Here is a 26,481-nt window from a genome sequence, read left to right on the forward strand (position 1 = left end):
ATGTACCTTGGACTAAATGTAGAGAAAATCAATGTTAATGCTGTCAGGAGTTTGCTTTTGATCCAATTGTCAGATGAAATCTTGCTGGTGCTCGTTTTGATTTTTATGTTTTTTTTTTAAGGCGTGACGGGCTGGTGGTGACGGCGTTCCTCGATCGCCGTGCCTGTGCTGCGGTCCGTGGGCGAGTGAAAAGGGAAAGGGCGTGGCCGTGAGGGCGTGAGTGTGTCTGTATGAGCGTGTATGTGTGTGCGGGTGAGTGATTGATAAGAGGAGGTGGAGGGGAGGAGGAGGAGGAGGAGAGAGAGAGCGAGCGCGAGGAGCAGGGTGGAGCGACTCGGATTGAAAGCAGTGGCCTTTGGACTCAAGCATGTTGGAAGCAGTTTAAGGTGGGCGTATGGATCGGTTGTTTGCTTGCTTGTGCTATTTTACAGAGTCGTACCTCATCGCCATGACAGTGCCTCTGAAGGATCCTTCAAGTGGGACGTTGAGCAGAACAGTCCCGACCTGGGATGTGGGCTCGGCCCAGGCAGCAATCAAACTAGCGCCCAAGGCAGCGCGCACGTCCACCATGGCAGAGGCGGACGAGGACAGGCACGTCTCTGGCTTTCTCCTGCAAGCTCACTGCGCAATGACGCTTACGATGGACTTCCATGGCTCTCTATTCTTAGATCCGAGACAATGGCTGACACTCTCACATCCACTAGCAAGTCATCATCAGCCCTGGCACGAGCACGTCGCCGAACCAAGGTGGATCCCTGTGGACCATCACCGGCTCATGCTAGCGCATCATCCATCCATTGTAGTCACCGCACCACCCCTCGCTCATCCCATTTACCATTCGTGGGACCTATAAATGGGCAATTCCATAGTCCGTCTTGCCTCCGAAACCACAGAAAGCACCACCTCGACCACCAGCTTACCCATCACGGGTGCGCTTTGCAAATCAAAGCAAGCCTTCAGTTTCCCAATCCATGTCGGTTGTCGAACGGCAAGCACCACCTGCTCGCGTCACCTTTAGCCCTACTGGACCCAGTCACCAGGTGCGGCTGTGGGTATTTGGGCTCGCACGGTTTTGGTTGGCCAATGTAGCTGAGGCTCATTTTTTGTTCCTGGTCATGGCACTGGCGCTTCTGGCTAGCTGAAGCACCTCACCGCCTTTAGGCAGCGTGCTCACACCAATGTGAGTGCATGCCTGATGTTTCGCTCTCAACCGAGTCTTGACTCACAATGCAACTGCCCACCGTCGCCCAGGTCATTATCCGCCGTGGTCACGTTTTGGATGAAGAGGTCGAAACCTTTTCAGCATTAAATCTTGCCCAACAACTGCTGCTGTTGCGCGCCGTCAAGGTGCGCCGCTTCCGTCCAGTTCTCGTTGCCCCGCCCCTTTTCTTGACCGGGATGCGACAAGAATCGTGACTCACGCCGACCTCATGCATGGATCTGTTTCTGGACAACTGGTGGGTGCCTATTGACTGCTTTTCTCCCATCATATTTAGTCTCAGGCACTCAGTCAGGATGAAGCCGATACAGCAGCGCGCGAGCTCAATGCACTGGTGAAACAGCCTGACAACCCTGAGGCCCAAACCGCGCTCAACCAGCGTATGACCAATCTTGAACACTTGGTTAAAGCTGCCGAGGATGCCCCACCCTCTGCCCGATTGTCTGCCGGCGCCAAACCGTAAGTTGACAGACTTAGTGTGGCTGCTTCGTTATCCACCCCGCCTTCTCTTTGGCCTCGCGCTCGCGTCTGTGAAATGTGCTGTGACCTTGCGGTGTCTGAGCCCAATCTCATCGGCCGCGTGATGGCTGCTCTCCCCGTGTCAGAGCTTCTGCAGCCGACGCTGATATCGATCAACTCGACAATGTTCAACGGCGAGCCGTTTTACAATCTGTGGCTTCGGGCGCTTTGCCAGCTGGGGAAGCTCTTGATCTGATGAAAGATTACTTAGACGTGGAGCTGAAGCGGACTGCCAAGTCGGCCTCCACCACCCCAACAACGTCACAAACATCCACGCCTCAACATCCTCCGCGAGCGCGATCTGCCTCTAGCAGTGGCAATGGTAGTCATGGTCGATCATCGTTGTTTTCACGGCTTAAGCGAAAAACTGGGAGTACTTCAGACGTGCTCAGTCCTCCCATGGCCAAAAGTGCGACGATGCCCGACACGCAAAGTGCTGCTGCTGGATCCGGGGATCTGTACCGCCTTGCTGCAACGCTCGACAACCAGCAGCGTCTCGCCATCCTTTCTACGGTTGCAGCTGGTCACCTGACGGTCGATGAAGCCCTACAACTGCTACACCAGTATGTGGATCCCGTGGAAGCAGTTGACATGGCAGATGAGCCCAACCAGGAGGGCGTGTTGGACGAGGTTGAGGAAGATGGTGAAGCCTCGGTGCTTGATAGTTCAGCGCCCTCTGACCACTACTCCTCATCTGATTCGGATGGGGATGGAGATGAGCCCGTAACCCCCGATCAGCTTGAGTATGTTCATGCTGCCTCGACGGCCGGGCAGACACGCACACCCGCACTGGTCGTCTCGACGCCCACGTCGCTCCGCGACCCGGTACTCCAGTTATTTGCGCCAGATGGTCATCAATTGCAGGACACTGTGAATGGGCCAAGGACGCCGCAGAGCTGGACACAGTTTGCGCCTACTTCCAGCGCCAGTGCCAGCGCTTCGCCGCGGCTTGCGCGACGCCAGCGCCAGCGCTCCAGCTCGTTCACGCTCTCGCCTCCACCTCAAACCCCCAATGTGCTCAACTCACGCAGTGTGGGCGCATCACCTGCATCCTCCCTCTCGAACCTGCGCAAGCTTCAAGAGGACATGGGGGCTAGCAATCCATTTTTGCAAGAGGTGATGCTCCGAGAGAGGGAGATGGCTGCCGCTTCGCAGTTACCCTCAGCCACAAGCGACAAGACACCACCCAAAGCAGACTAAAGGGAACGGGCCGTGTCTTCACGTCACACGGCTTAGCTATGGTCCCGTTCATAGATGGTATCGGACTCAAAAAGATCCTCCTCATCGAGAATCGAATATTCATTGCTATATGTCATGACATCGTCCGTGAAACCACGCACACGGCCGCCTGCAATCGCGCGACCTCGGCAACACTTGCAGAAAGCACAGCAATTGAGAATGCTGCTGGCCAGCAGCAGGAGCAAGGTAATGACAAAAAGAGCCACAAAGGCCATTTCACGCTTCTTGTCGATCCCGCTGTTCGTGGTGTCAGCCGTGGGTTCTGTCGTTCCCGGAGCCGGCGTAGTGCAGGTGACCTGTGTAAACCGGAACAAAGGCACGACGAGTGGCACTTTGGTAAGGTATCCGAGCTGGGGGTGGGTGCAAACTTGGGGGGGAAATACGCTACCCTCGCCCCACTGGACGCGGAACGTACAGGTGGTGTGAGGCACGCAGTGCCCGAGTAGCCGTCGGCACAAAAGCATACGCCGTCTTGACACGTGCCCCTCATTCCACAACCACGGTCCTCATTGCAAGTGTGCAGTTGGCATTCAGCGCCGTTGTAGCCGGCGTCACAGCGACAAGTGCCTTCGTAACAAGTCCCATGGTCTCCACAGCCACCACCGAGATTGCACAGCTTCGAGCGGCACGCGTCGCCGGTGTAGCCAACATCACAATGGCAAGCCCCGTTCCGACATACGCCATGGTTGCCACAGCCGGTTCCGTTGTTACACAGGGGTCGGTGGAGGCAGAGGATGGTGGTGACCTTGCGCTCACAGCTACAAACGGAAACGACAAGCACGTGTTTGAAACCTGCTTCGCAAGCCCGGACATAGGGGCGACGCGACGCCAAACCGGGGTGTCAACAGCCGGTCGGGCGTTTGCCACGTACGTCTGCTCGGAGCGGTCTGCACACATGCCATAGCAGGTGCTGTCGGCGTTTGGAAAAGGGCAGTTGCAGGCCCCGCAACCATCCGTCGGGAAGCTCACCACCGAGTTGTTCACCACGCTGACAGAAGAGCCACCTGCACAGGGTCCCTCAAGCAACCGTGAGCCAGTCTGGTTTGCGGCAAGTTGCTTGCGTGTGATCAAACTGAGTGGCGGCCGGACTCACCACCATCCAGGTTGATGGCGTTGACGACACCTTGCTGCTTCAAATATTTTGCAAATTCATACAGGTTGATGCTATCAAAGTGATTGCAGCATGATCAGGGTAGACGCGCGCATAGAGGGCACGTCGGCATATGCAGGTGTAAATGCACGGGCCTACCCGTAGTGTCCAGATTGGCCGTTATGCTGGACAATGCGCACGGCACCATTTGAGTCGTGGGCGAGTGCCGTTCTGGCTGACTGCAGATTGGCAAACTCTTGCAAACTGCCCGATTCTTCAATATTGGAACATTCGTAAGCGATGGATTCATTGACGTACACTTGGCCGTTTCGCACCAGCCAAATGGCCCCTATGTGTTTGTGAGCCCAAGTGTCGTGAGGGAAACAACAAGAGCCAATCATGCTGCTTTCGGATGCCTCATGGGCGAGCTTCTGGTGGCACGCACCGGTGATCAGAAATTGAAAGTCCTCTGCACGAGTTTCGTTGCCATCCAATTGAAAGTAGCCCACCTGCATGCAGCGGTCGATTGGTGAAGCAGGCAAACCCCTCGAGGAAGCTGTTTGTGATTTAGGGTTCGAAAACAAGGCCACGCTCACCTGAATGGTGTTGTCGTGGCGGACGCCAAACTGTACGTTGGTGTGGTTATCCGCTTGTACAAGTCGTCCATCGGACACAATGTCACCGTAGCAAGTGCCTACACCACAGAGACGCAGCCACGAGTCCCAAGTCATTGCGGGACAAGGAGTGGTACGTTGCAGTTGCACTGTGAGTGTGCGGTAGGCTTTTCTCACCGTCATGTGTGTTGAAGAAGCCAGCGTTGGTGGCGTAGATGCAGTCATGGCGGGCCGCCGTCTCTGACACGATGGTTCTGAAGATTGGGACAGCGACGACCGGAGCACATGCCGAGCCCGTATAAGAGACTGTGCACCGCAAACCAAGCTCAAGCAGGCTGCAGGCACCAGTCCAGCACGTACCGGTGGTCGCCGTCTCCGCAGCCACCGGGCGCTCCAGGCTCGTACACGGATAGGGTGCGCCTTGGGTCCAGAGCGCTGGCCGCATGAACGTAAGGGGCAAAGGTCTGTACATGCACGAGGTTGTAGTCCTCAACGCCATCATATATTGCGGCTTGAATCGGGGTCACTTCAAACGACCAATTAATCCAGGGAGAGCGACAGGTCTTGCCGTCGCGCGGGACCCGGCTGCCTACTGTCGACTGTCCGCATGCGCCGCGAGATGAGACCGGTGCTGGACCAAGAATGATGAGAGCTTCGGACATGCACCTTACCAGATCAGGCTGACCGCTGCCCAAACCAGGGTGCGCATACGGGCACAGGAGATCCATTTCTTGCGCCTGCCCTGCCAGCGGCATCAAGGCGGCCAGCGCCAGCACGATAATACCGAGTGCCCACAGCCTCATGGTGGTGAAGCGTCGGCGCGCACGCCCATGCACCGTGCTTCAGCAGCCTCGTCACCACCCACATGCACCAAGCACACGCATAAGGCAGCCAATCTTGGACCAATCTTCAGCCTCCAATCAGGAAACGCGCCTCGTTTCGCAGTACTATCGCTGCTCCACCGCTGCCCGGCCCCGCGTCACGCCGCGGAACACTCACGCACACACATGTACTGCTCTTGAGACGACCGTGCCAGAGTGGAAAAAGTATTTTACTTGAGCGATAGGTGTTTGACAATGCAGAGGTATATTTATGTTACTTCTTGCCGCCAAAATTTGAAATTGTCATTATCGTCCGGTTTTTCCTTTTTTTTTCTTTTTTTTTTTGGGTCTTTGAGTCAATCGCATTTTCGCCGCTTGACACCGAGCAAATCGCGTTGACCGTGTCATCTTCCTTGCCCGCCTGGACGTGTTTGGCTGTCTGAGAGGGCGGCGGGCTCGTTGATCGTGCCTTGGTGTTGATGTTGCTTATATTTTTTGCAACGGCTCGAGTTTGATCGCAAACGCCAGTCGTGCCTTTCTGTTCACAACCGCCAACATGGAGCCCCTGCGAGTTTTGATGGACACGGACAATCTGGCACTTGGCAGGTGAGACAGTGTGAACTCGTTCGCATCTTCGCGCAGCGAATTAGCGAAACAACACCTAGATTGGTTTTGAGATGTGCCTCATCATATCCTCCCAGGTCATTCGAAACGCCCTCACCCCTCTTGATTTTCCTTGTGCCACAGAGATTCGGGCATCAAGGATCGTCAGAATGCGGTGAGTCACCCGACCCTGTTCATCCCAGGCTCTGAATCTATGATTTTTCTTTTGGCGCTTGGCAACGAATCTCTTTTTTCTTGCTACAGCGAATCTGCTTTGCAAAGGCCGCTCGGATGTATTCTGACCGGTCCATGTTGACTTGCAGGCCTTAAAGGAAAGCGTCAAGTCACCTGGCCGAAGCCGAGGCTTGAGTCTGCTGGACTCCAACAGTCACACTCCTGCTGATCAGAAGAAAAAGTATGCATTGGCGCTTCCCATCCAAGGATTGACCAAGTATCTGCCCGCAGCCTCGATGCCACATGTCTCACTTTGACTAATTTCTTTCCTTGGCATTATCCAATCAGGAGCAAGAGTCGCCGCAAGTCTGTCGGGCGCCGCGTTTCGTTTGCCCCAACTGAACAGCTCAACTCAGTCAAGTATGTTGGCACGTTTGGGGCCGCAGGCTATTCAAGCCCAAAGCAAGCAATGCGAGCCGTCACTGTTCACCCTTTTGCTTGATTTGCCTTCGCAAACGACTGACAATGTACTTGGCTGTGCGATGGCCCAGGGAATATGTGGCTGATGCCAGTGAATGGAGTCTGCCGGCCAGCCATGGGGCTGATGGTGCGGATGATGCGTCAAGCAGTGGCTCTTTTGGCTCAAACAAGCTTTCCATCAAATCAGCGCTCAACAGCAACTCGGCTGGATTTGGAAGCACTGCAACCCGCGGAGCCATGAGCATGACGAGCAGCTTCTCTGCGGCCCGAGATGCGTGGAAGCCCATGTCCTTGCAGGCATCCATGAATGAGCCTTCCATGGGCACCGTGCTGGACTTTGCCATGCCTGCTTCAGCGGCACAGATGCCTTCAATGGGTAAGAACAAACACCGCGCTCATCCCCTCCCTCTACACGTGCGAGTCGAGGATCCTGCAACTCATGCCGCATCGTTCTGGTCACGGACATCTCGCTCTTGTAGCTGCTGCCTTTCCGTCTATGCTACAGGATGAAGACCAGGTCGAGCCCACAATGCCTTCTGCTGAAGGCAACGAGGATCTTCCCATGCCTCGCGCCAATGCCGGCGGCAAGCGCAAGTCTTTGGCGTTCAACGAGGACATGGACTTGACGGAAAACTTGGCCGCGCTGCGTGGTCAGCTGCCGCCCCAGCCTACGGCCAACATGGATGAAGAAGCTGATGCCGAGCTGCCCCCACCTGCTGCGTGCACCATGGCTCAACCTTCTGTGGATCGCCGGCAACAGCGCAAATCTTTGGCCTTTGACACGGAGATGGACATGACCGAGAACATCAGTCATTGGCTACCCACCTCGACCACGGGGCATGAAGCATCTACCGATCAAAGCAGCATGGACTGCACACTCCCAGCCCCGCGAGCCGAAGCCATGGATATGTCACGTGGCCAAGCGGAGTTTATGCACTCTGTTGATGCACCCGCCGATGACGTTGGTCTTCCCGGTCCTGCTAACTTTCAAAGTAAGCGCGAGGCACGCAAGTCCATGGCCTGTGAGGACATGATGGACGAGACTGAAAATCTCTCTCAGTACAAGATGGCTCCTGCTACTGAGCCAGCGCCCACTGCCACCTTTCAGGCCAAGCGTGAGGCACGTAAATCGATGGCCTGCGAGGACATGATGGATGAGACTGAAAATCTCTCCCAGTACAAGATGGCTCCTGCTGCCGAGCCAGACCCGCCCACTGCCAGCTTTCAATCTAAGCGTGAGGCACGCAAATCGATGGCCTGCGAGGACATGATGGATGAGACCGAGAATCTTTCCCAGTACAAGATGGCTCCTGCTGCCGAGCCAGCACCCGCCGCGGACCCCGCCAGCTTTCAGGCCAAGCGTGAGGCACGCAAATCGATGGCCTGCGAGGACATGATGGATGAGACCGAGAATCTTTCCCAGTACAAGATGGCTCCTGCTGCCGAATCAGAAACCACTGCGGATCCCATTACCTTTCAAGCCAAGCGCGAGGCCCGTAAATCCATGGCCTGTGAGGACATGATGGACGAGACCGAGAATCTCGACAGCTTGCAACGCTCGCCACCTCTTGCCGCCAGCCCGGCTGCACGCTCTTCTGAAGAGGGCGCCAACGAGGCCGACACAGGCAACGATCAAGTGGCACTGGAGCAGAACCAACATGAGTCAGTGCTGGTGTCCGTGCCCGGGTCTCACAGCAAGACCGCACGCAGCAATGGTCGCAAGTCAATGGCCTGCTTTGATGACATGGATGTTACAGTTGAAATGAGCCGAATCGAAGGACCTTCAGCTCCAGAGGAAGCGGAAATTTCTTCCGTACCCGAAGCCAAGCGGGCCAAGGTAGACAACACTAACGACGCGAGCCTAGAGATGGACGAGTATGGAGCAACTTTGCTGCGCGCACCGACTTTTGGGGCTTCTTTCGCGCCTTCCACGTCTGACCAGCTCGAGCCCAATGCGCTGAATACAACCCAGAGTCTGGACCAAAGCACGGCTGATGCACGCGATAGCACCTTTGAAGTGAACGACCCGGAGACACCGATCGATGACAATTTGGACCAAACCTTTGATCTGGTTGCTCCGACTGCCACCACCGCTGCCACCACCCCAGCAGTGGCACGAACGCAAGCGGGTGGTCTGCTGAGCCTCAATGACAGCGAGGACTACTCTGTGGATGAATCAGTAGGCCTGTCCTCCGAGTCATTCGTCATTGAGTCTGCACCAAGCGAGGCTGCAGCAGATACACACGCTGAGACGTTGTGTGCGCCAAGCACGACTAGCCTAGAGACCATGGATATTGACGTGGCCGGCCAAGAGTCCGAAAAGATGCTTGAGGTTGATGCCGAGCACAACGTCACGCTACACAACGAAGCTGGCGAAGAACAAACTGAGGTCCCTGCCGAAGACATTGCCGAGCCAGAAAATACTCACGGCCTCAGTGACGACACTCCGGATTTGTCGGAGGAGGCTGCCGAAGATGCTGATAGCAGCGCCTTGCTCCGTCAGGAAATCAAGGATATGGCTGACTCTAACATGCGTCGAATCAACGAGGCATGCAAAGACAGCATGCCGACGCTCGAGGGCGACGCCCTGGCGAGCAACGCTCTAACTGACGAGCAGGCCAGCCTAGTGCGCGAGTGTGGTGAAATCTTTACCAGCTTCATGCAGAAACTGGAGGTGAGAGGACGCATTTTCGTTTTTGCCTTGTTGTTTCTACTCTTTTGCAGTTGTGTTTTTCCCCGCAGAGGATGCAACAAACTTGCCCTTGCTTGCTCCGTCCATCGACTCACGCCACGTTTGTGCTGGACCGTGGTGTACGCCGCTGCATGCTACCGTGCTAGGTGCGCTTTGCCGGCCGTATTTCATCGACGCGCCGCTTGACGCAAGCGGCTCCAGCAGCATCTTATGAGCGCAACCCCACCGCAATCGCACGTTTGATTCACGATACAGCCGTTGAGTTGGGCTGCTACAACTGGGCCGTGGATTATCTGCAGACAACGACCGACGGCATCGAACGGGCACTGCCAGCGGAAATGGCGCGCATCATTACCTCGGCCCAAGCCAAGCTCTTTGACACTGTGGATGCGTTGGAGGGTGCAGAGCTGGAGCGTTATCAGGCCCGTGCCCTGAAGCTCAAGACAGCTAGTCATGCCACGGCCAAGCATAGTTGGTTGGTATGGCGCCAAAAGTTTGAGACTCGCATCAGTCAAGGACTACAGGATGAGGTGCGCGAGCTTGAGCAGAACGCCACAAGTGTTGACGCGCGCTTGCAGGAATTGCGGGAGTTGCGTGACACCCTCGCAGCACGCCGCGGCGAGTTGACGAGGGGGCGCAGCTCGCTGCAAACGGCCTTGCGAACCCCCGAGCAAATTGCTGCCATGCAGGATCAAGCCGAGCGCGTTGCCTCGTTGCGCGCGCGACTGTCACAGTTGCGCGAACAGGTAGCTACGCGCCGGGCGGCCCTGGCAGAGCAGGAGGAGAAGGTGGCACAGCTGGATGAAGACGTGCAAGCCAAATCAGCAGAGGCTGCCGCGCAGCGCGCTCGACTCGAGTCCTTGTGCAAGGAAGGTTCTGCGGAAGAGCTCGCACGCGTGGAGGGTCTGCGTTCGCAGCTTGAAACCATGAGCGGATGGGCCATTGTGGAGCTGTCGGAGGAGCACCGCTTGGAGGTGCTCCACACCACCTCGGGAACGCGCATGACAGTGCAGTTGCAGGCGGGCACGGAGTCTGATCGCCTTGTAGTGGCCAGCGTCAAGCTGACGCCTGCGGTACGTGTGTCGGGTAGTTTGTATGGTTGCATCCCTATTTCTGGCCACTCGCCTAAAATGCGGGCGTCTCACCAGTCGGCTCGAGGGTTGATGGAAAGTGTGGCCATGTCTCTGCTCACTGGGTCGCGCACGCGCGCGCGCTTGTGTGTGTGTGATGGTTGACGTCTGAAATGCAGAACGCCTTTTGGGCTGGTCTGCTGTCCAGTGCCAACGTGGCGACAGTGCATGGACGGGCCTGTGCTGCGGCCCTAGTGCACGTGGCTGCCATCCTCGACTCGCTGCTGCTTCTGCAAGACGACTTGAGTGTGATCACAAGTCTCGGTCAAGCCCGACTGACCACACAGGGCTCCCTCATCAGTGTGACCTTCTCGCTGGCCAGGTGTGTTTGCAAGTCTACAAACCGTGGTTGACGTACTTGAGCATGATAACTTGCTGGTGGCCCACACCTCCCCTCACGTTTCGTTTTGAAATCTGTATGAACATACCTGTAGCCATGCGCTGCAGGCGCGAGGTGAGGCCACGGCGAGTGTGGACATTGCCAATCAATTCGCATCGGCCGTGCACGTCAAGGTACGTCTTACCTGAGCTACTCTCGTGGACAGGTTGAGCATGAAATTGCCACCTGACCAATCTGATTTGCATCCGCAGCTGTTTGATGGGTCCGCTGAGCTGGCTGCCGAGCTGCAAGGCAAGCTTGAGGCGATGCCATTTGCTAGTGGCTACTTTTTGCAGATTCGTGACACTTTGCGAGCGGGTGGTATGCTCTAAAGTGCATGTACATAATAATGACGCGCCGAGGCCACGCGGGTTGGCTTGCGGTCTTTGCTCGTCTCGACCAATTGGTTGCCGGTGACTGGTATTCTTTTTTCTTTTTCTCTCTTTCCCCCTTTGATTTCGTCGTCTTCTTGATGGTCTCTTGTTGTTGCGCCGTGGTGGTCGCCGTGAGTTGTAGCAGAAAGGTTTTTCTTATAAGCTGCTGATGTTTTTGTGCTGTTGTTGAACAAGTCCTCGGGCCATCTGGTCCAAGTTGATTCCAAGCCCTCTAAAGCCTGCGTCACGCTGACATTGATCATTCCAAGTTTTTGTTGGTTCACATTGGGTTTATGCAGTTTTATACGAGATAGACGTGTGAGTTTATGTATAAAAATGTTTATAAACTGCAGTATTGCGTTGCGATGGGCGACACACGTTCCCTTGCCCGTGTTGCATCAAGCATCGGCGCGCTCCCAACCCCTTTTGATTTTTTGACCGTCCCCTGAACTTTGGTCGCACGCTCTCGGGTCTGGTACTCCTGCAGCAGCGAGGACTGGGCATTGAAAATCAAATCCGAGGTTGTGTAGGCGGCGGGTAGGGCCACAGGGAGCTGGACGTTGGGCCCATTTGGTCTCATTCATTCCTACACACCCTAGCGGACAAAAAAAGTCAAAAAGATGAAAAGAAAAAGTGTGTGCCAGAGGGCGTGCATGAAACACGAGTAAAGTCAGAGATAGACGACAACACGGACAGATCGGTAACGATGAACTGATAGCTAAAATCAGAGAGTTGAACTAAAGTCGACGATTATGCAGAGAGGCAGACCAACACAGAATAGCACCAAACAACAGGACCAAGTCGTTTTCCTAAGCTCCGACGCGAGACGGGCGCGAGGCAGCAAGGCGGCACATGGTGGTGCATCGCGCGGGTGTTTGGGAGCTTGGGCTTGGTGGCAAAGCACGATAGATCAATCGCCCGTTGTATGCTGCCCCGCTACATGTCCATGCCCACACACTGAGAGGATTTGGTCGGTCTGAGGGCACTTGGGGTGGTGCAGACGACCATCGAGGCGACAGCTTGCTCACACACTGTGTTGTGTCCGCTCGAAACGCTTGGTGGCGACCACCACCTGGCCATCAGCATCCAGGTGAGAGAGACCTGAAGTCGTGAGCTGCGTTTTCCTCGCTACACACAACGACAGAGGCGCTTGGTGCCCATCCGTCCAGCCCTCCTTCCTGCTGCCAAACCACACACGCACCTGCCCACGACCACACTTTGGAGTTCCTGGTTGCCGCTTGCTTGTCTTGGTCTTGCCGCTCAGTCTGCCCAAGGCAGGCGGGTTTAACGCCACCATGATGGCACCTACGAGTGCACATCAATCGCGACGGGCCAATGACAATACAACCAACAACCCGCGCCCCCGCAGCACTCGCCGAAACGAAGGTCTCACTTCGCACGCCTCCCACAGTGCCACCGCCATGACGACCAAGAGCAGTCGGATAGGGCATTATGAGCTCGGCAAAAAACTTGGAGAAGGCGCCTTTGGCGCCGTCCGCGTTGGCCGCCACCTGCTCTTTGATCAAGAGGCATGTGCCTCATTTGCCCCTGAATCAAGGCCATCGTCGCCAGCGCATCCTTTCTCATATCGATGACGGTGTGCCGTGCCATCCCTCCTCGTCTGCTTGCCAGGTGGCCATCAAGTGTGTCGATCGAAAGGAGCTAGCCAGCGATTATGAACAGAAAGCCCTCACACGCGAAATATCCATCCTCCAACGCATCGCGCACTCCAATTGCGTGCAGGTCCGTATGTCCCATCCCCACCACCACGGCACGCACGCACGCACGCACCCGCACACACTCATTCGGGATATCCAACCATTGTGCTCAACCTCACCCCTCGGCCACCCATGCCATCAGTTGTTTGAAGTGATTGAGGTCCAAACCAAGGTCTACATCGTCATGGAAATGGCCGTCAAAGACCTTCTCTCGGTTGTCGTGGAGGCGCAACGTCTACCCGAGTCTCGCGTGCGGTTTGACCACTTCGGCGTCTGCTCCACGCTTTGCTCATGTATGCTCGGCGCAGCGCTCCCTTGTGCCTCGCCGCTCACGATGAGCCGTTTGGTCCTTCCGCATGCAGGCGCGCAAATACACCCGGGACCTGATTGCTGCGATCGGCCACATTCACAGCCTAAACATTGTACATCGCGATATCAAGCTTGAGAACCTTCTAATTTCCCACAATGACCGACTCTTGCTCATCGGTGTGCCTCGTGAAGCGTGATATCTTGGAAGATTAGCAGGCGCCATCACGGCCAATCCACTCGCCTTCACGATGTTTTTTTTTTTTTAATGCTGTAGACTTTGGCTTGAGCAGCAGTTTTGAGGAAGGCAAGGGTCTGACGACGTGGTGTGGCAGCATGGCCTACAGTGCCCCTGAACTTCTGGGTCAAAAGCCCTATGGCCCGGCCGTCGATGTTTGGGGCATGTGCGTTCGTGCTTTGTAGCTCAGCTTGTGGAGTTCATTTGATCGGGCTTTTGCCGGCAAATCCCAGCTCACTCAACTCCTCCAACCCCCAATGATTTGTTCTCTAGTGGTGTTACCCTGTACGTCATGCTCTTTGGCAACCTGCCTTTTGTAGCAGACGGTCTGACCCAGGTATGAGCATGACGGGTCGTACCTTGAACCCTTGGTGTACTATATGCTCAACCGTTTTGCGCATACCGCACCCCCTGTTTTCTTTTTCAGTTGCATGCCGCCATTCTTGACAAGACATACAAGTTACCCGAGGACTGCGACCCTCTTTTACGAGATATCTTGGATGGCATCTTTGAGTTTCGCCCAAAGAAGGTAAGCAAGCCCGACAGCACGCAGATGTGGCTGCCAGTGGCATCATCAATGCCAAGCGGCTCTCCTGTCCACCCGCCGGCCACACTCTGGGCGGTTTGACTCATCTTTCTTTGGGCTCTGACTATAGCGCATGGCTTTGCCAGCGGTTGCTAAGCATGCGTGGATCTGTCGCGAAGGACCACCTGTGGCCCTAGATCAAGCGCGCCCTCCCTTGGCCAATGATACGCTCAACAAGCAGGCACTTGACCTCCTCTCCAATATGGGCTTTGGGACGGTGCAGGCCATATCCGACAAACTCCTCGAAGAAAGTTTTACCAGCGTTCACGGCGCATACTACATGGCCATCAAACACCTGAAACGCCCACAACGACCCGTCTTCCGGACTTCGTCCACTCCCAACCTCAGTGTGCTGGACGATACCACAAGTCCGAGTCGGGATCGCACCCGGTCACCCTCTCGACCCCTGGCTGGACGCCCCAAGGGTCGGTCGCGCAGCATGCGAGGGCGCTTGCAACAAAACTCCCCCAATGCCTCCAAAACCTCCTACACAACGCGAAACGCACAATCTGTGGATCGTAAGAGCAACAGCGTGCACGAAGGCCGTGCCAAGGAGCACCTCAGGGTTCCACTTACTGACATGCCCATGCGTCGATCAGCCAGCGTGGATGCGCTCAAAATGGTTTGTAATTCGCCACATTCCTACTTTCGGCAGACAAACAAAGAAGAATTATGGCATGTCCGATGGGCTTCTCTTGTGCCCACCACCGATCCTGCTTGCTGATCAGGCCCTGCTTGCCTGCTCTCAAAATCATGCAGGTTGATAAACATGAACACAGTCCAGATGGAACTGATTCAGACCTTTTAAACGACTCCACTGGTCCGTCAATACCATCATTGCCAGCCTTTTAGAAGCTGGCCTCATATTGTCCCCTCAGCTTGACTCAGTGCTAACATCTCCCTTTGTACCTTTGTGTCTGGCAGATTCAATTCACCCAGAGCAGGAGCACACCCCTGAGCGTAAAAGCCACCTTAACAACGGAGTATCTGTTGGTGCGTGTCAGCCAACATGGAAGCACGGCCCTTTGCCTTTTGTGATTTTTTTGCCTCTTCGGGCTGATGATAGTTCCACATACGCCTGCAGGTGCTGGGCGCCATCCTCGCAGCGAAACGTCAGGTTCCCCCTCGAGCTTGCATCGTAACAAGAGCCCACAGCCGGGCATGTCTCGCAGCATTCATGGCAGTCGACCGGCTCGTAGCTAGTATGTTGCCGGCTCTACATTGCAATGCTGGCTACTCAGGTTGCGGCAAAGAACTTGGTACATGGCTCACTCGTTTGCACGGTATTTCACAGTCCTGCTTCACCGGCCTTGAATCGAAGTGCGCCCACACCTCGACGCGACTCTGGTACGTGTCTTATTATTATTATTATTTTTTAAATGGAAAACGTGGGAGAGTGGATCTGCTAGTTGGCCCAATCCATGGCATTTCATCATGAAATTCTATCACTTTTTTTCTAGGGTCAGGCATGTCGGACAATGGGCGTGCCGTTCAACAGAGCCTGCAACGTCTGATCAACGTTCTTCAAATGACTCATGACGGTGCGCACAAAAGTCATCGTGTGTCTCGAAAGCAGATCGGGAGAACAAGGGAACGATATGCCGAGTGCGCCTCGCTAATCACGATTCCATTGCCTGTAGATGATTACGATGTTGACGTAGTCAACGAGTTGTTGTACAGTCTACTTGCCAGTGCAGGTGCAAGCGCCGACCAGCTGCGGATGGAGCTGGAGACAATGCACTGGCGCAATGGTTTTGATCATCACACGGCCCCCATGATCTCTGAACTCATGGACTGGGCAGATCATCATTTACACAAAACTGCCAGCTCACCGGGTCGGGCACTGCAGCTGGCCACCCATCGAGTGGATCAGTCCAGCTCATTCAAGCCAGTGCCTACCGATGCAGATCCGGAAATGGATGAACTTCTTCAACGCGCCCGTGCATTGCATATGCGCCATGCCCGACAAGGCGACGGTCTGGTTCTTCCCCCGCTCCATCCCCACTCGCATGCCTCGGCAACCCTATCTCGAGAGGCCTCGCCCGCTCGTGGCGATGCTGTGAGTGGCAGGACGCGCTCCCGCGGTGCCGGCGTTGTGGGTGCGAGTGGCTCTGCCCGATAGGCAACAATACATCTCCCCTCTTGGTGCCGGTACCTCATTGCCATTTTTTTTTTGTCTCCCGTCTTGATTTTCTACTGTGCCTTGTGCGCGTTTGCCTTGTGGGTACGGAACGCCATCAGCTTTAAAAGATTTTAAGAATTGTTCGATATCCCCTCCTGTTCAACCCCGCCCCTCCCCCTAGTCCGAGAGGACTTGTAGTGTGTATTTGCAGGGTGGATCTGCAGTGTGGGCGCCCGCTCTCCATCAACTTGCTTGATGATGAGGGACGACCGTTGTGGACGCATCTTGTCTTCTCCCTATGCTAGCGTTGTCAACTATCTCACTACCGCGCTGGCGGTGGTTTATTCTAGTCCCTTTCAGCCTTTCTATGCATCCCATTCCTGATGCGACAATTTTATTAGACAGCCATGTATACTCCAAGTGATCTTAAACAGCCGTGTATATCCCAAGTGGTCTCATCTCATCTGACCAAGCACACAGAGACAGAGACAGAGACAGCGAACAGACAGAAACAGAGAGAGTCCACACACACACACACACACACACACACACACCCCCCAATCTCCAAATTTTTCCGACACAACAAAAGAAAGAACAAGCAGTTTCTTGTTTGGAGGTGTAACGAAGAAGAAAAAAACTTCAACTTCAACTTCAACATGAGCGTGTGTCTGGTGACGGGTGCCAGTGGCTACATTGCCAGCCACTTGGTGGAGCAGCTTCTGGCCAAGGGCCATCGTGTGCGCGGAACTGTTCGTGATGCCAAGAACCAAGACAAGGTGGCGCATCTCAAGGCCCTGCCCCATGCCAATGAGCGGTGTGTCCGTGCTTGTTCGTTCTGCCCTGTCTCATGGCACGCGCCTCTTGGTGCATCATCCCGCCACCCGCCTTATCCAAACAACCATTGCTTGTCCCACAGCTTGGAACTGGTGGAGGCTGATTTGTTGAACCCCGAGTCTCTCAAGGCGGCTGCTCAGGGTTGTACGGTACGTGCTCAGGAAGCTTCTTCTTTTGACTTTGCTGGCGTATTTTAAGTGTTGTGGTTCAACTCAACCAAGTGTGCGATAATGGTGGGAACAGGTCTGTTTCCACACGGCCAGCCCTTTTTACAATTCTACAACGGACAAGGATGCTCTGGTCAAGCCCGCCGTCGAAGGTGAGTCAACCCATCAAGCTCACTGTCGCAAAATCGATTGCTCCTGCCTCCTTGCACCCTCATGCACCTGTCGCTGTGGTTCAACATGATTTTTAGGCACCATCGCTACGCTGGATGCCTGCGAAGCGGCCAACATCCACGTACGCCGCTGCCGCAAGTTTTGCCTCAACATGCGCTTCTTTCAACTCATGCGGTGGCTTCGATTTAGGAGATCATTCTGACATCCTCGACCGCCTCGGTTTTCGCCAAGAAAGTCGAAGAGGGTCATACCTTTACGGAGGAGGATTGGAGTGATGTTGGTACGTATGATCTGGCAGCCAGGCCCACCCTTCCTCATTCAGATGCAACTGGCTCTATTACCTCGGCTCACTTCCTTCCCTTTAGACATGATGGATGAAAACAAGCTTTACTACCCCTTGTCCAAGACGCTCGCGGAGAAGGCCGCCTGGGAGTGGATTGAAAAGGTAGATTGTGCAGTCAATGCTGTGTTGTCATGTCAGAGCTACACGCCGACCGCCTGGCGTCTTGGGGTAGCCCTTACTCACATCGATTTACCATGATGCCGTGAGCAGGCGAACGCGCGCAGCCCGGATAACACGTTCCGTTTGGCAGTGATGAACCCCACTCTTGTCATTGGTCCCATGCTGCAGCCTTCAATGAATACCTCCTCGCAAGTGCTGGCCGACTTTTTGACAGGGGCCCACAAGGTGGTGCCAAGTGGCTTCATCACTCTCGTCGATGTCCGCGATGTGGCTGCAGCGCACGTTGCCGCATACGAGAACAAGCAGGCCACCGGCCGGTACGCTGTTTGCGGGTGATGGAGAGCTTATTTTGACGCATTGGTTCAACTGATCAGTCTCACAATGTCCCATCATTCGCTTGGCTTGATTTGGCCCAACCCGTCTCAGCTACTTGTTGATCGCGGACTGCCCTGCCTGGCGAGATCTGATGCCCGTCATGCGTGATGCCATGAAGGACACGGCACATGTGCAACATCTGCCGACGGAGATTGGTGATCCGGCCACGGAACCCAAGAGCCGGTATGCGCGCGTTCTGATTAAACTCCTTTGCCCCCTTGCCACGCACACGCACCACACAGTGGTCCTTTCCTCTTGTGGGCCACAAATCAATGAAGGCTGGGCATCGTTCTCACGGCCTTGAATCGGCATGTAGGTATAACGGCGCCAAGCGCGGCTTTTCCAGTGACAAGGTGCGCTATCCGATCCGTGCACTTTCGTTGGAATGTCGATTATCTTGCCTCACCTCCGATGTTTGGACCAATGCAGGCGCGCTCGCTTCCCCTGACCTTCAGGAGCACTGAGGAATCCGTCCGCGACCATCTGCTGAGTGCACCCTTCCGTGCTCAGCTGGACAACCTCAACAAAGTAAACTGAGCTTCTTTTCGCTTTTGCTCTGACCTGTTCAAAGAGAAAGCACTCAACTTTTTCCTTGCAAAATGTCCAAGGCTGACCTCTGGCCGCACCATTCTGAGGCATTCAATTGACCACCACGCAACTGATGTTTGCTCCTGTTGTTGTCGCTGCTGCTACCCGGCACGCTCTTGCATTCCTTATCTACGCGCCTGTGTCTTGGGCATCATGCCGCCATAGCCAACGCAGCAGCCGCTGCCGAGCCGGTATGCCCGAGACTAGTATCGCTAGTGCTGCACGTTGGCAGTGACTTCTCTTTCCTTCTGCTGAAAGCACTGAACGACTGTTGCTGCCCGTGCCCCTCTCAGCGGCCAATCAACCCGTGTCTTGCTTACTGGCATTCGCCGATCATGCTGCATTTGCCAGGTGGTCATTGGCCGGGCGTACGGCCGTGGTGACCGGAGGCACCAAGGGCATTGGACGGGCCGTATGTGAAGAACTCCTCCAGCTGGGTACTGCAAATGTGACTGACACTGATCCGAGCGGCATGATAAAATGAAAGTTGCTGCCACTTCTCACCCCCTGTGTTTATTGATCTGCGGGTGTGCGCAGGTGCTACGGTTTTGGCATCCGCTCGCACATCGTCCGATGTGGACGAGACGGTGGACGCCTGGCGGCAGCAGTATGGCAAAGTAGGTCATGAAGAAACCCGTCAACTGCAGACGCCCCGGTCCCCTTCAGTCAAGTATCAGCATGGTTTGACAGTATTGTTGGGTTCATGTCATTAACTCTGCCGTGTCATAGACGCGAGTGTATGGTTGTGCTGCCGATTTGAGCACACCTCAAGGACGCGAGACCCTCGTGACTACCGTGCAAAGCACGTTTCCTCAAGGTTTACACGTCCTAGTTAATAATGCGGGCATGAACATTCGCAAGCTCACCCCGGCGTACAGCGACGAGGAAGTGGATCAGGTTTGGATGGCTTGCGCGTCGGGCTGCTTGCCACGTGATCATCTGTGTTCTTGCTATAAGCTCACATGATGGTGGCTGATGATGGCAGGTGTTGCATACCAACATGCTGTCCTTCTTCCACGTGACGCGCCAGCTCCACGGCTTGCTCGCACGAGCACAAAGCAGTGCCGTTGTACTTATGGGCTCTGTTGCTGGCCTCACGGGCGTCCGGTCTGGCGTACCATACGCCATGACCAAGGCCGCCATGACGCAGGTATGCTTTATTACCGTTCACTCGAGTGTGAGCAGCTCGCAACTTGAAGGTACCCATAATTGCACTCCTGTAGGCAGCCCGAAACTGGGCCTGCGAGTGGGCTAAGGATGGCATCCGTGTCAACTGCATTGCTCCCTGGCAAGTCTGAGATTTTCACTGCCCAGCCTGTGGGGCACTGCATGCTGTTTCGCCTGTTTGCTGAGCAATGCACATTGGGCCTCGTATGGCAGGTATATTGCGACACCTTTGGCGCAGCAAGTGCTACAGAATCCCGAATACAAAGCTGAAGTTGTTGGTCGGACCCCCATGGGCCGGTGAGTCCATTCGCTTGTGCATGTGAGGTGGTGGGGTAAAAAGCTGCTTGATTATGTTGCCATTGCTGCGGTGCAACGCTTGGACAAACGGATTCACATGCCTGCTGTTTGTCCAGGGTGGGCGAGGTGGGCGAGGTGGCCACGGCGACCGCCTTCCTTTGCATGCCAGCCAGTAGTTACATCACCGGCCAGACTCTCAGCGTAGACGGCGGCTTTACCTGCATGGGATTTTACTAACAAGTCAGCGCAACTCGCAGGCTCCATGCACTTGAAGCTCCTTTCGACAAGACCCTTTACCCCTCTGCCTTTCCCAGGCCGACGGCCTTTTTCGAGCACACGCCATTGACACTTGTCCCATGTAGCTTCACTGTCACGTCAAAAGCCAATTTACAGTCCCCGACAACTGTAGTGATTCTTCACCCCCCCTCCCCCTCTTTTCTCTGCGTCACTCGATCGTCTGCCCGCTGGACGGCCGTGTGGACGTGGTGATCCAGGGGGCGGTACTCTGACGGCTGGCACCGTGACACTGTCCATTTTGTCATATACTCCTCGGAATGCAACCTCGTTCGGCGGCGGTGTGAGGAGCGGCCGGTGCGCGGGGAGCCAAGCGAACCTGACCCAGACGTGCGGAAGGCAAAACTGATGAGCCTAAAGAAAAACTGATGAGCCTAAAGAAAAAGCAGAGCGAAACAGCAAAGCGCGACTGAGTTATGAATGAATCAATCACTAAAGTTGTCCGGGACTGTTAAAGCGAGTTCGAGTCATTCAAAATGACCGTTACACACACACACACACACACACACACACAGTTACTTTCTTTTTTGTCTTTTTATGTTGGCGCGCTCTCTCTCTTCTTCTTTTTTTTTTTTTTTCAACTTTGGTGTGCCTTTGACGTTGAGGCGGAGTGCGCTTTCAGGGCGCGTGGAGTTGGACCAGTAGGATGGCCCCACCGGGCCCGCTTGGAGCTCGGTATGTGGTTCGATCGCAGATTAGCGCGCTGTGTCGCATGGTGCGGCCGGCTGAGCTGGCGCTGCAGTTTAATGTCGAGCCGCAAACGCGGATTCGGGGCTTTGTGGTCGTCGGCCACGACCAGCGCCGGCTCGGCATCAACGCCAACGCCGACGTGGTGATTCTCGTACATCCTGATGCTGAAGGCGTCTTCTATGCCAGTGCCAACCGCATTCGTGCCGAACCCGGCCCGCCCTCGGAGCGTGCCCTCAAGTTGGCCGACCGCGTTATCGCCGAGGGCAGGGCCGTCATGCCCGCCATCACAGACTCACCAGCCGCGACACCGGCATATAGCCGCCGCAGCTCGACACTGACAACTTCAGTGCCACCATCGCGTATGGCTACGCCGCGACCGGCCACGCACTCCCAAGTCCTCAAGGACGCTGCTGTCGCTGCTGCGGCCGGTGTTCGCCGGCCACAGCCTGTCAATCTTGGCGAACTAGACATTGAGGACGACAGTCAGCCTGATACACCTGCGCTACGTCTACCGCAGGCTGCGCCTGATGAAGTGTGTGCCTTTGAAGGATGGGGCACTGCTCACGAACATCTGAACGGACCCAAGCTACTGCGCGAGCCTCGCGTCAATCTATCCAGTGATTTTCGTCCCCAAGCCCTGTTCTCCGCCTTCTTCCCCCCCAAGGCCCTGGACCGTATGGTCCGAGCAACAAATGCTGCTGCGCCTACCCTGCGTCTGGAACGGGAAGAACTGCTGTGCTTCTTTGGTTTTCACATGGTAGCTGCCACTCTGGCCTCCCCTACCGAGGAGTGCTGGCGCCGAACACATAACAAATATGACCTGATACCGCCTTTTATTGATGCCATGTCGTTAAATCGCTTTCGTGACATTGCCGCCCACTTGAAACTGACTGATGCTTCAGACAACCCCAACGAACCGGATCCTTACCATGGCGTGCGCGAACTTGTTACCGACTGGAACGAGCGCATGGCCGATGTGTACGATCCGTCAGGCCTGGCAGCTGTATTTGAGGCGCCAACAGTGCACCACTGCGACAGCATTCCTGACGCTGTTGCAGCACGCCAGTGCCCACTGCCCCTAGGCCACGAGTATCATGGCATCTGCGACGCTGATACAGGCGTGACATTTGCTTTGGAAATTGAGGAAGGACCGCATCGCCCACTGCGCCTGGGTCGGCGGCCCTTTGATGCAACGCATCCGAGCGTCACCGCCCTCCTCCTGCGCCTCACGACCACCATTCAAGGTGCCGAGCGTGCAGTGGTCCTGGGTCCATCCTTGTGCTCGCTGGAGGCCATGGTGGACTTGCATCGCCACGGGATCCACGCTGTCACTGCCGCAAAGAAGCGCCCCGGCTGGCCGCGTCACGTGCCCGGCGAAGAAGTCACGGCACATCTAGCACAATGTGTGCCAGGCAAGGTTCAAAGTCGTGCTGGTCGCCTTCAGGGCGTACCCTTGCAACTCTTCGCCGCCAACCATGTAACGCATAACCTGCTCGTGGTGGCCTCGTACGGCACTCCAGACCCGTGCTCGTCACACGTTATGTGGACTGCTCAGGGCCAGCGTTTCGTGGCCCATCGCACCAACGCCATGCATGACTACTACCGTGGTCGGCAAGCATGTGTTGACCAGCGCAAGCTCTGTCGGGAAATGTGCGAGGCTCTGGAGCGCAGTTGGGTCCCCCAGGATTGGGCCACGCGCCAGCTTGTTTTCCTCCTCTCCCTCACCTTAGTCAATGGCATGTGTCGCTTCAACAAGATGCTCACGTCCAGGCGCAATCCCAATGGTGTGGTCTCCGTTGCACATTTCTGCCAGGCCGTGGGTGCGGCTCTGATTGCCGAGTGGGAGGAGCGCTCCGAAAATCGCCCTCTCGTTGCCGATTTTTTGGCTCCCCGTACGCCCATAGCACTAAAAACTTCGACACAGCTGCCCAGACCGGACCTGGCATCCTCGGGGCAGCCGACGCAAACGGGATCGCCGATGCTGCAGCGAACTGCGACTCCTATGGAGGTCGCAAGCCCGGCCACAGTTGTGGCCACTCCCGACCCAATGCCAGAAGCCCCGAGTGCGCTGGCTACACCAGAGCGGCAGGCTGCACCGGGCCAGGGCGCGACGGAACATGGACAGGAGCATTACTTAATTAAGCTGCCTTTGTACGAGGCGTACAAGCCCGGCAAGCGTACTGCGTATCCCCGACAGCCCGTTCGATGCCGGGGGGATGGATGCACCCGCATGATTCGCACCTACTGCGCCTGCTCGCGCCTCCTATTGTTATGCGAGGGTTGCTTTGCCATTCATGCTGCTAAAGCAGCACAATCTCCGCACACTTGAATTGAATTGTGAGCTTTGCTCGCCCCACAGTCTCCTTCCCATAGCGAATCCCTATCTTTGCACGTACGCCCAGCCACAGCGATCCAAGGCCATGCCAGACTCATTGAGCGTGCATTTGTCTGCCTTTGGTCCCGCCATGTCCCACACACTTGATTTGACAACGCTCCTCTTCTTTGCTTTCAGGTTATGTGCACTGTCGTCGTCGTCTTGCTTCGCATGCTAATTCTCTCTCCGTTTCTCTCTTTCTGGTTGTAGTTGTGCTTTTCCTTTGTGTCTTTGCTGTTTATACCTTTCTCTTGCTCACACCATCCATTCTCTCTCTCTGTCAAACTCTCTCAAACTCTCGCTCGTTCTCTCTCAAAACTCTTTCTTTGTATCTTTTTTTTTCCTCTCTCAATGGCATATAGGTGATCCAGCGGGTGGGGACCAGCAGCACCATGTCGAGCTACGGTACGTTCTTATCCTTTAGATAGAGGGCAGACCGTGATGATGATCGGTGTGGGACAGCTGGCACCGGCTGGGACTCGGAGAAGAGTCGGGTGATGTGCTCATTCTCAAAGTATCTTCAGGGTACGATCGTCGGCGCGGCGACCGGCGCGATGACCGGCGCGGCGACCGGCGCGATGACCGGCGCGATGACCGACGCGATGATCGACACCGGGGCGAGCACCGAGGTGGACATCACGGAGAGTACCGTGACTTCCAAGACGGCCGTGACGGCCGGGGTCATGGTGGCCATGGTAGATATGATGCTCCCGGTGGCCCCGGTGGCTATGGTGATCGCGGCGACCCTCGTGGTGGGCGCGGCGGCTTTCGCGGCGGATACGGCCGGGACGGACCTCCAGGCCCACCGCGGGACATGGACCGACGAGGCCCTCCTGGTAAGAAGCTCACATGTAGCTTATGATTGGTGGCTGGTGCCAATGCTTGCACCCACTCACTCAGACATTGCTGTAGGCGGCAGCGGTCGCGGGTTCGGACGCGGTGGGGGACGTGGCGGCGGACGTGGTGGCGGACCGGGTGGAGAGCATGCTGGAGACTGGATTTGCCCCAACGCTGAGTCAGTACTAGCTTGTGCCAAATGACTGGCCGGCCTTGAGAGGCCTCTTCTGCTTCCCTGGTTTTTTTTTTTCATCCCTTCTTTTTTCTCCGTCAATTCTGAGCCTCTTATACTCTCCCTTTTGCCCTTTTGTGAACCGGTCAACCGAGCAGGTGCAGCAATAAGAACTTTGCACGCCGAATGGAGTGTCAGCGATGCCACACCGGTCTGCTTTCGCTCTCTGTTTGTCTTCTGAGTGGTGCCCTTTGTGTCGTACCAAACCATCTTGCCTTCTCACAGCTTGCCATGTGTCTTGATATTCAGCTCGTCCAATGTCTGCTCGACCCAAAGGCAACGTGGTCATTGGCGAGTCGGTGCGTTATAACTCCTGCTCTGCATTGTAGAGCCTTATGCACATTCCCTTGCTCAAGCATCCTTTTGTCGCTCCTACTCTTGTGCCATCGAGACAGGCTGCTCGCGGCAGCAACGGTCTCTTCAAACCCACGGATTGGCAGTGTGCCAAGTGTGGCAACGTCAATTGGCAATCTCGTTCACGATGCAACATTTGTCAGTGGCCTCGGGAAGGCAAAGTGGAAGTGCGCGACGGGTACGTCTCCTGGATCCTGGTCTATCTCTGCTTGTGCTATAGCCTGCCGCACAGATTACGCCTTGCATTCCCATAACCACCATTGTCCCCGTATCCCTGTGCAGCTTGGGGGGTGGATTCAAGGAAAATGCTGACGTAGAGTATGACCGGCACGATTCCGATTCAGAAATGTACGACGACTTTGGCCGCTTGAAGAAAAAGTATCGTGGCCAGAACGAGGGCAAATCACTTGTGCGCGAGGTGAGTCAATTGACGCTCCTCTCCTCGCTTGACGCAGTTGCATTCTTGCTGGCCCAAAGGCCCTGCGTATTCCATTCATCACGACGGGTACATGTGTTGGCGTGCAACCTAGGTGGTTGGTGAAGATCAGGGACAGGTATGGAACGTCCCTCCGTTTTCAAACGACAAGACAACCTTCTTATATTAATGCCCATCGTCTTTGCACATTCTGAATGGCGCCAACAACTTGCAGACCACATCAAGCATCGGGGCTGGGGACAGCGCGGTCGCTTCCGCAAGGGCGCGCGAGGAAGAGGAAGAGGAAGAGGATGATGAGGATGTGGATGTGTCCAAGTATCAGGTATTTATTGCATATGCTATCGCTGCACATCTCGCCATTTTACCAGCGGAACCTAATGACTCTATGGTTTACTCATGTATTTGCCACGAATGACCTTATTCATCAGTTGGATGGTGACGAAGAGGAAGAGGACGACGATGAAGATGGTACGCTTCCGCCTCCCCCAAGCACACACACACAGCGATTTGGTGCACACAACTCTGACTTGAGGTGCAAACCATTTTATAGTTGACTTGTCCAAGTACGAGTTGTAAACCATCAAGACTGCCGACACAAGTTTCTGTTCCTGGGCACGGCCTGCTTGCCTGTCGGGTGAAGTGGTTGCTTAACCTAGGTTTCATGATCAGAATTCTAAAATGCCTTTGCCTGACATTCAAACTGACATTCAAAAGGGGTGAGCTGTCTCAACTCAATTCAGGATCAGGGCGTGATTAGCGCGCTGCGCCACCAATTTATAGCACTCCCTGATGCCCTTCTTGCTCAATCATTGCACAAAACACGTTGCAAGGCTAGTAGAACAGCATCTACATGTAGTGAGTTGATCAACAAAACCAGGCACCCCAAAAAACACAGGCT

General features: G+C 55.4%; 4 protein-coding genes across 4 annotated transcripts; 3 read left to right on the forward strand and 1 right to left on the reverse strand.

Annotated features, from left to right (window-relative positions):
• Positions 1-1,227: 1,227 nt before the first annotated feature.
• Positions 1,228-1,995, forward strand: MONBRDRAFT_32559 (uncharacterized protein; the record flags this gene model as incomplete). The annotated part of the gene is made up of 3 exons (XM_001746035.1): positions 1,228-1,347; positions 1,497-1,678; positions 1,825-1,995. Coding segments are annotated over 3 exons (471 nt in total), but the record flags the coding sequence as incomplete, so codon positions are not given.
• Positions 1,996-2,578: 583 nt separating this feature from the next.
• Positions 2,579-5,710, reverse strand: MONBRDRAFT_37217 (uncharacterized protein). The gene is made up of 7 exons (XM_001746184.1): positions 5,353-5,710; positions 5,042-5,280; positions 4,859-4,935; positions 4,227-4,761; positions 4,071-4,141; positions 3,849-3,981; positions 2,579-3,735 (listed from the first exon to the last, which is right to left on the reverse strand). The coding sequence occupies exons 1-7, from the start codon at positions 5,482-5,484 to the stop codon at positions 3,051-3,053; spliced, it is 1,872 nt and encodes a 623-aa protein (XP_001746236.1). The 5' UTR covers positions 5,485-5,710; the 3' UTR covers positions 2,579-3,050.
• A 348-nt stretch (positions 5,711-6,058) lies between these two features.
• MONBRDRAFT_32561 (uncharacterized protein) lies at positions 6,059-11,292 on the forward strand (the record flags this gene model as incomplete). Its single annotated transcript, XM_001746036.1, has 10 exons — positions 6,059-6,108; positions 6,250-6,280; positions 6,429-6,520; positions 6,628-6,699; positions 6,831-7,135; positions 7,239-9,433; positions 9,598-10,524; positions 10,701-10,903; positions 11,016-11,094; positions 11,173-11,292. The coding sequence occupies 10 exons, from the start codon at positions 6,059-6,061 to the stop codon at positions 11,290-11,292; spliced, it is 4,074 nt and encodes a 1,357-aa protein (XP_001746088.1).
• Positions 11,293-12,629: 1,337 nt separating this feature from the next.
• On the forward strand, positions 12,630-26,367 carry MONBRDRAFT_32562 (uncharacterized protein; the record flags this gene model as incomplete). Its single annotated transcript, XM_001746037.1, has 44 exons — positions 12,630-12,827; positions 12,967-13,077; positions 13,195-13,302; positions 13,415-13,538; positions 13,636-13,762; positions 13,870-13,933; positions 14,024-14,125; positions 14,253-14,804; positions 14,942-15,002; positions 15,107-15,175; positions 15,249-15,384; positions 15,477-15,529; positions 15,643-15,723; positions 15,823-16,241; positions 16,706-17,118; positions 17,221-17,287; positions 17,382-17,457; positions 17,554-17,597; positions 17,666-17,756; positions 17,842-17,921; positions 18,030-18,256; positions 18,366-18,497; positions 18,631-18,667; positions 18,744-18,842; positions 19,068-19,093; positions 19,254-19,339; positions 19,440-19,519; positions 19,632-19,799; positions 19,888-20,052; positions 20,126-20,190; positions 20,283-20,366; positions 20,483-20,567; positions 21,355-23,527; positions 24,087-24,129; positions 24,249-24,560; positions 24,637-24,739; positions 24,892-24,944; positions 25,043-25,092; positions 25,189-25,325; positions 25,430-25,565; positions 25,678-25,701; positions 25,798-25,905; positions 26,012-26,051; positions 26,134-26,367. The coding sequence occupies 35 exons, from the start codon at positions 12,630-12,632 to the stop codon at positions 24,280-24,282; spliced, it is 6,480 nt and encodes a 2,159-aa protein (XP_001746089.1). The 3' UTR covers positions 24,283-24,560; positions 24,637-24,739; positions 24,892-24,944; positions 25,043-25,092; positions 25,189-25,325; positions 25,430-25,565; positions 25,678-25,701; positions 25,798-25,905; positions 26,012-26,051; positions 26,134-26,367.
• Positions 26,368-26,481: the final 114 nt, after the last annotated feature.

Source organism: Monosiga brevicollis, genomic scaffold, assembly GCF_000002865.3.
Source record: "Monosiga brevicollis MX1 MONBRscaffold_11 genomic scaffold, whole genome shotgun sequence".
Taxonomy (NCBI): Eukaryota; class Choanoflagellata; order Craspedida; family Salpingoecidae; genus Monosiga; species Monosiga brevicollis.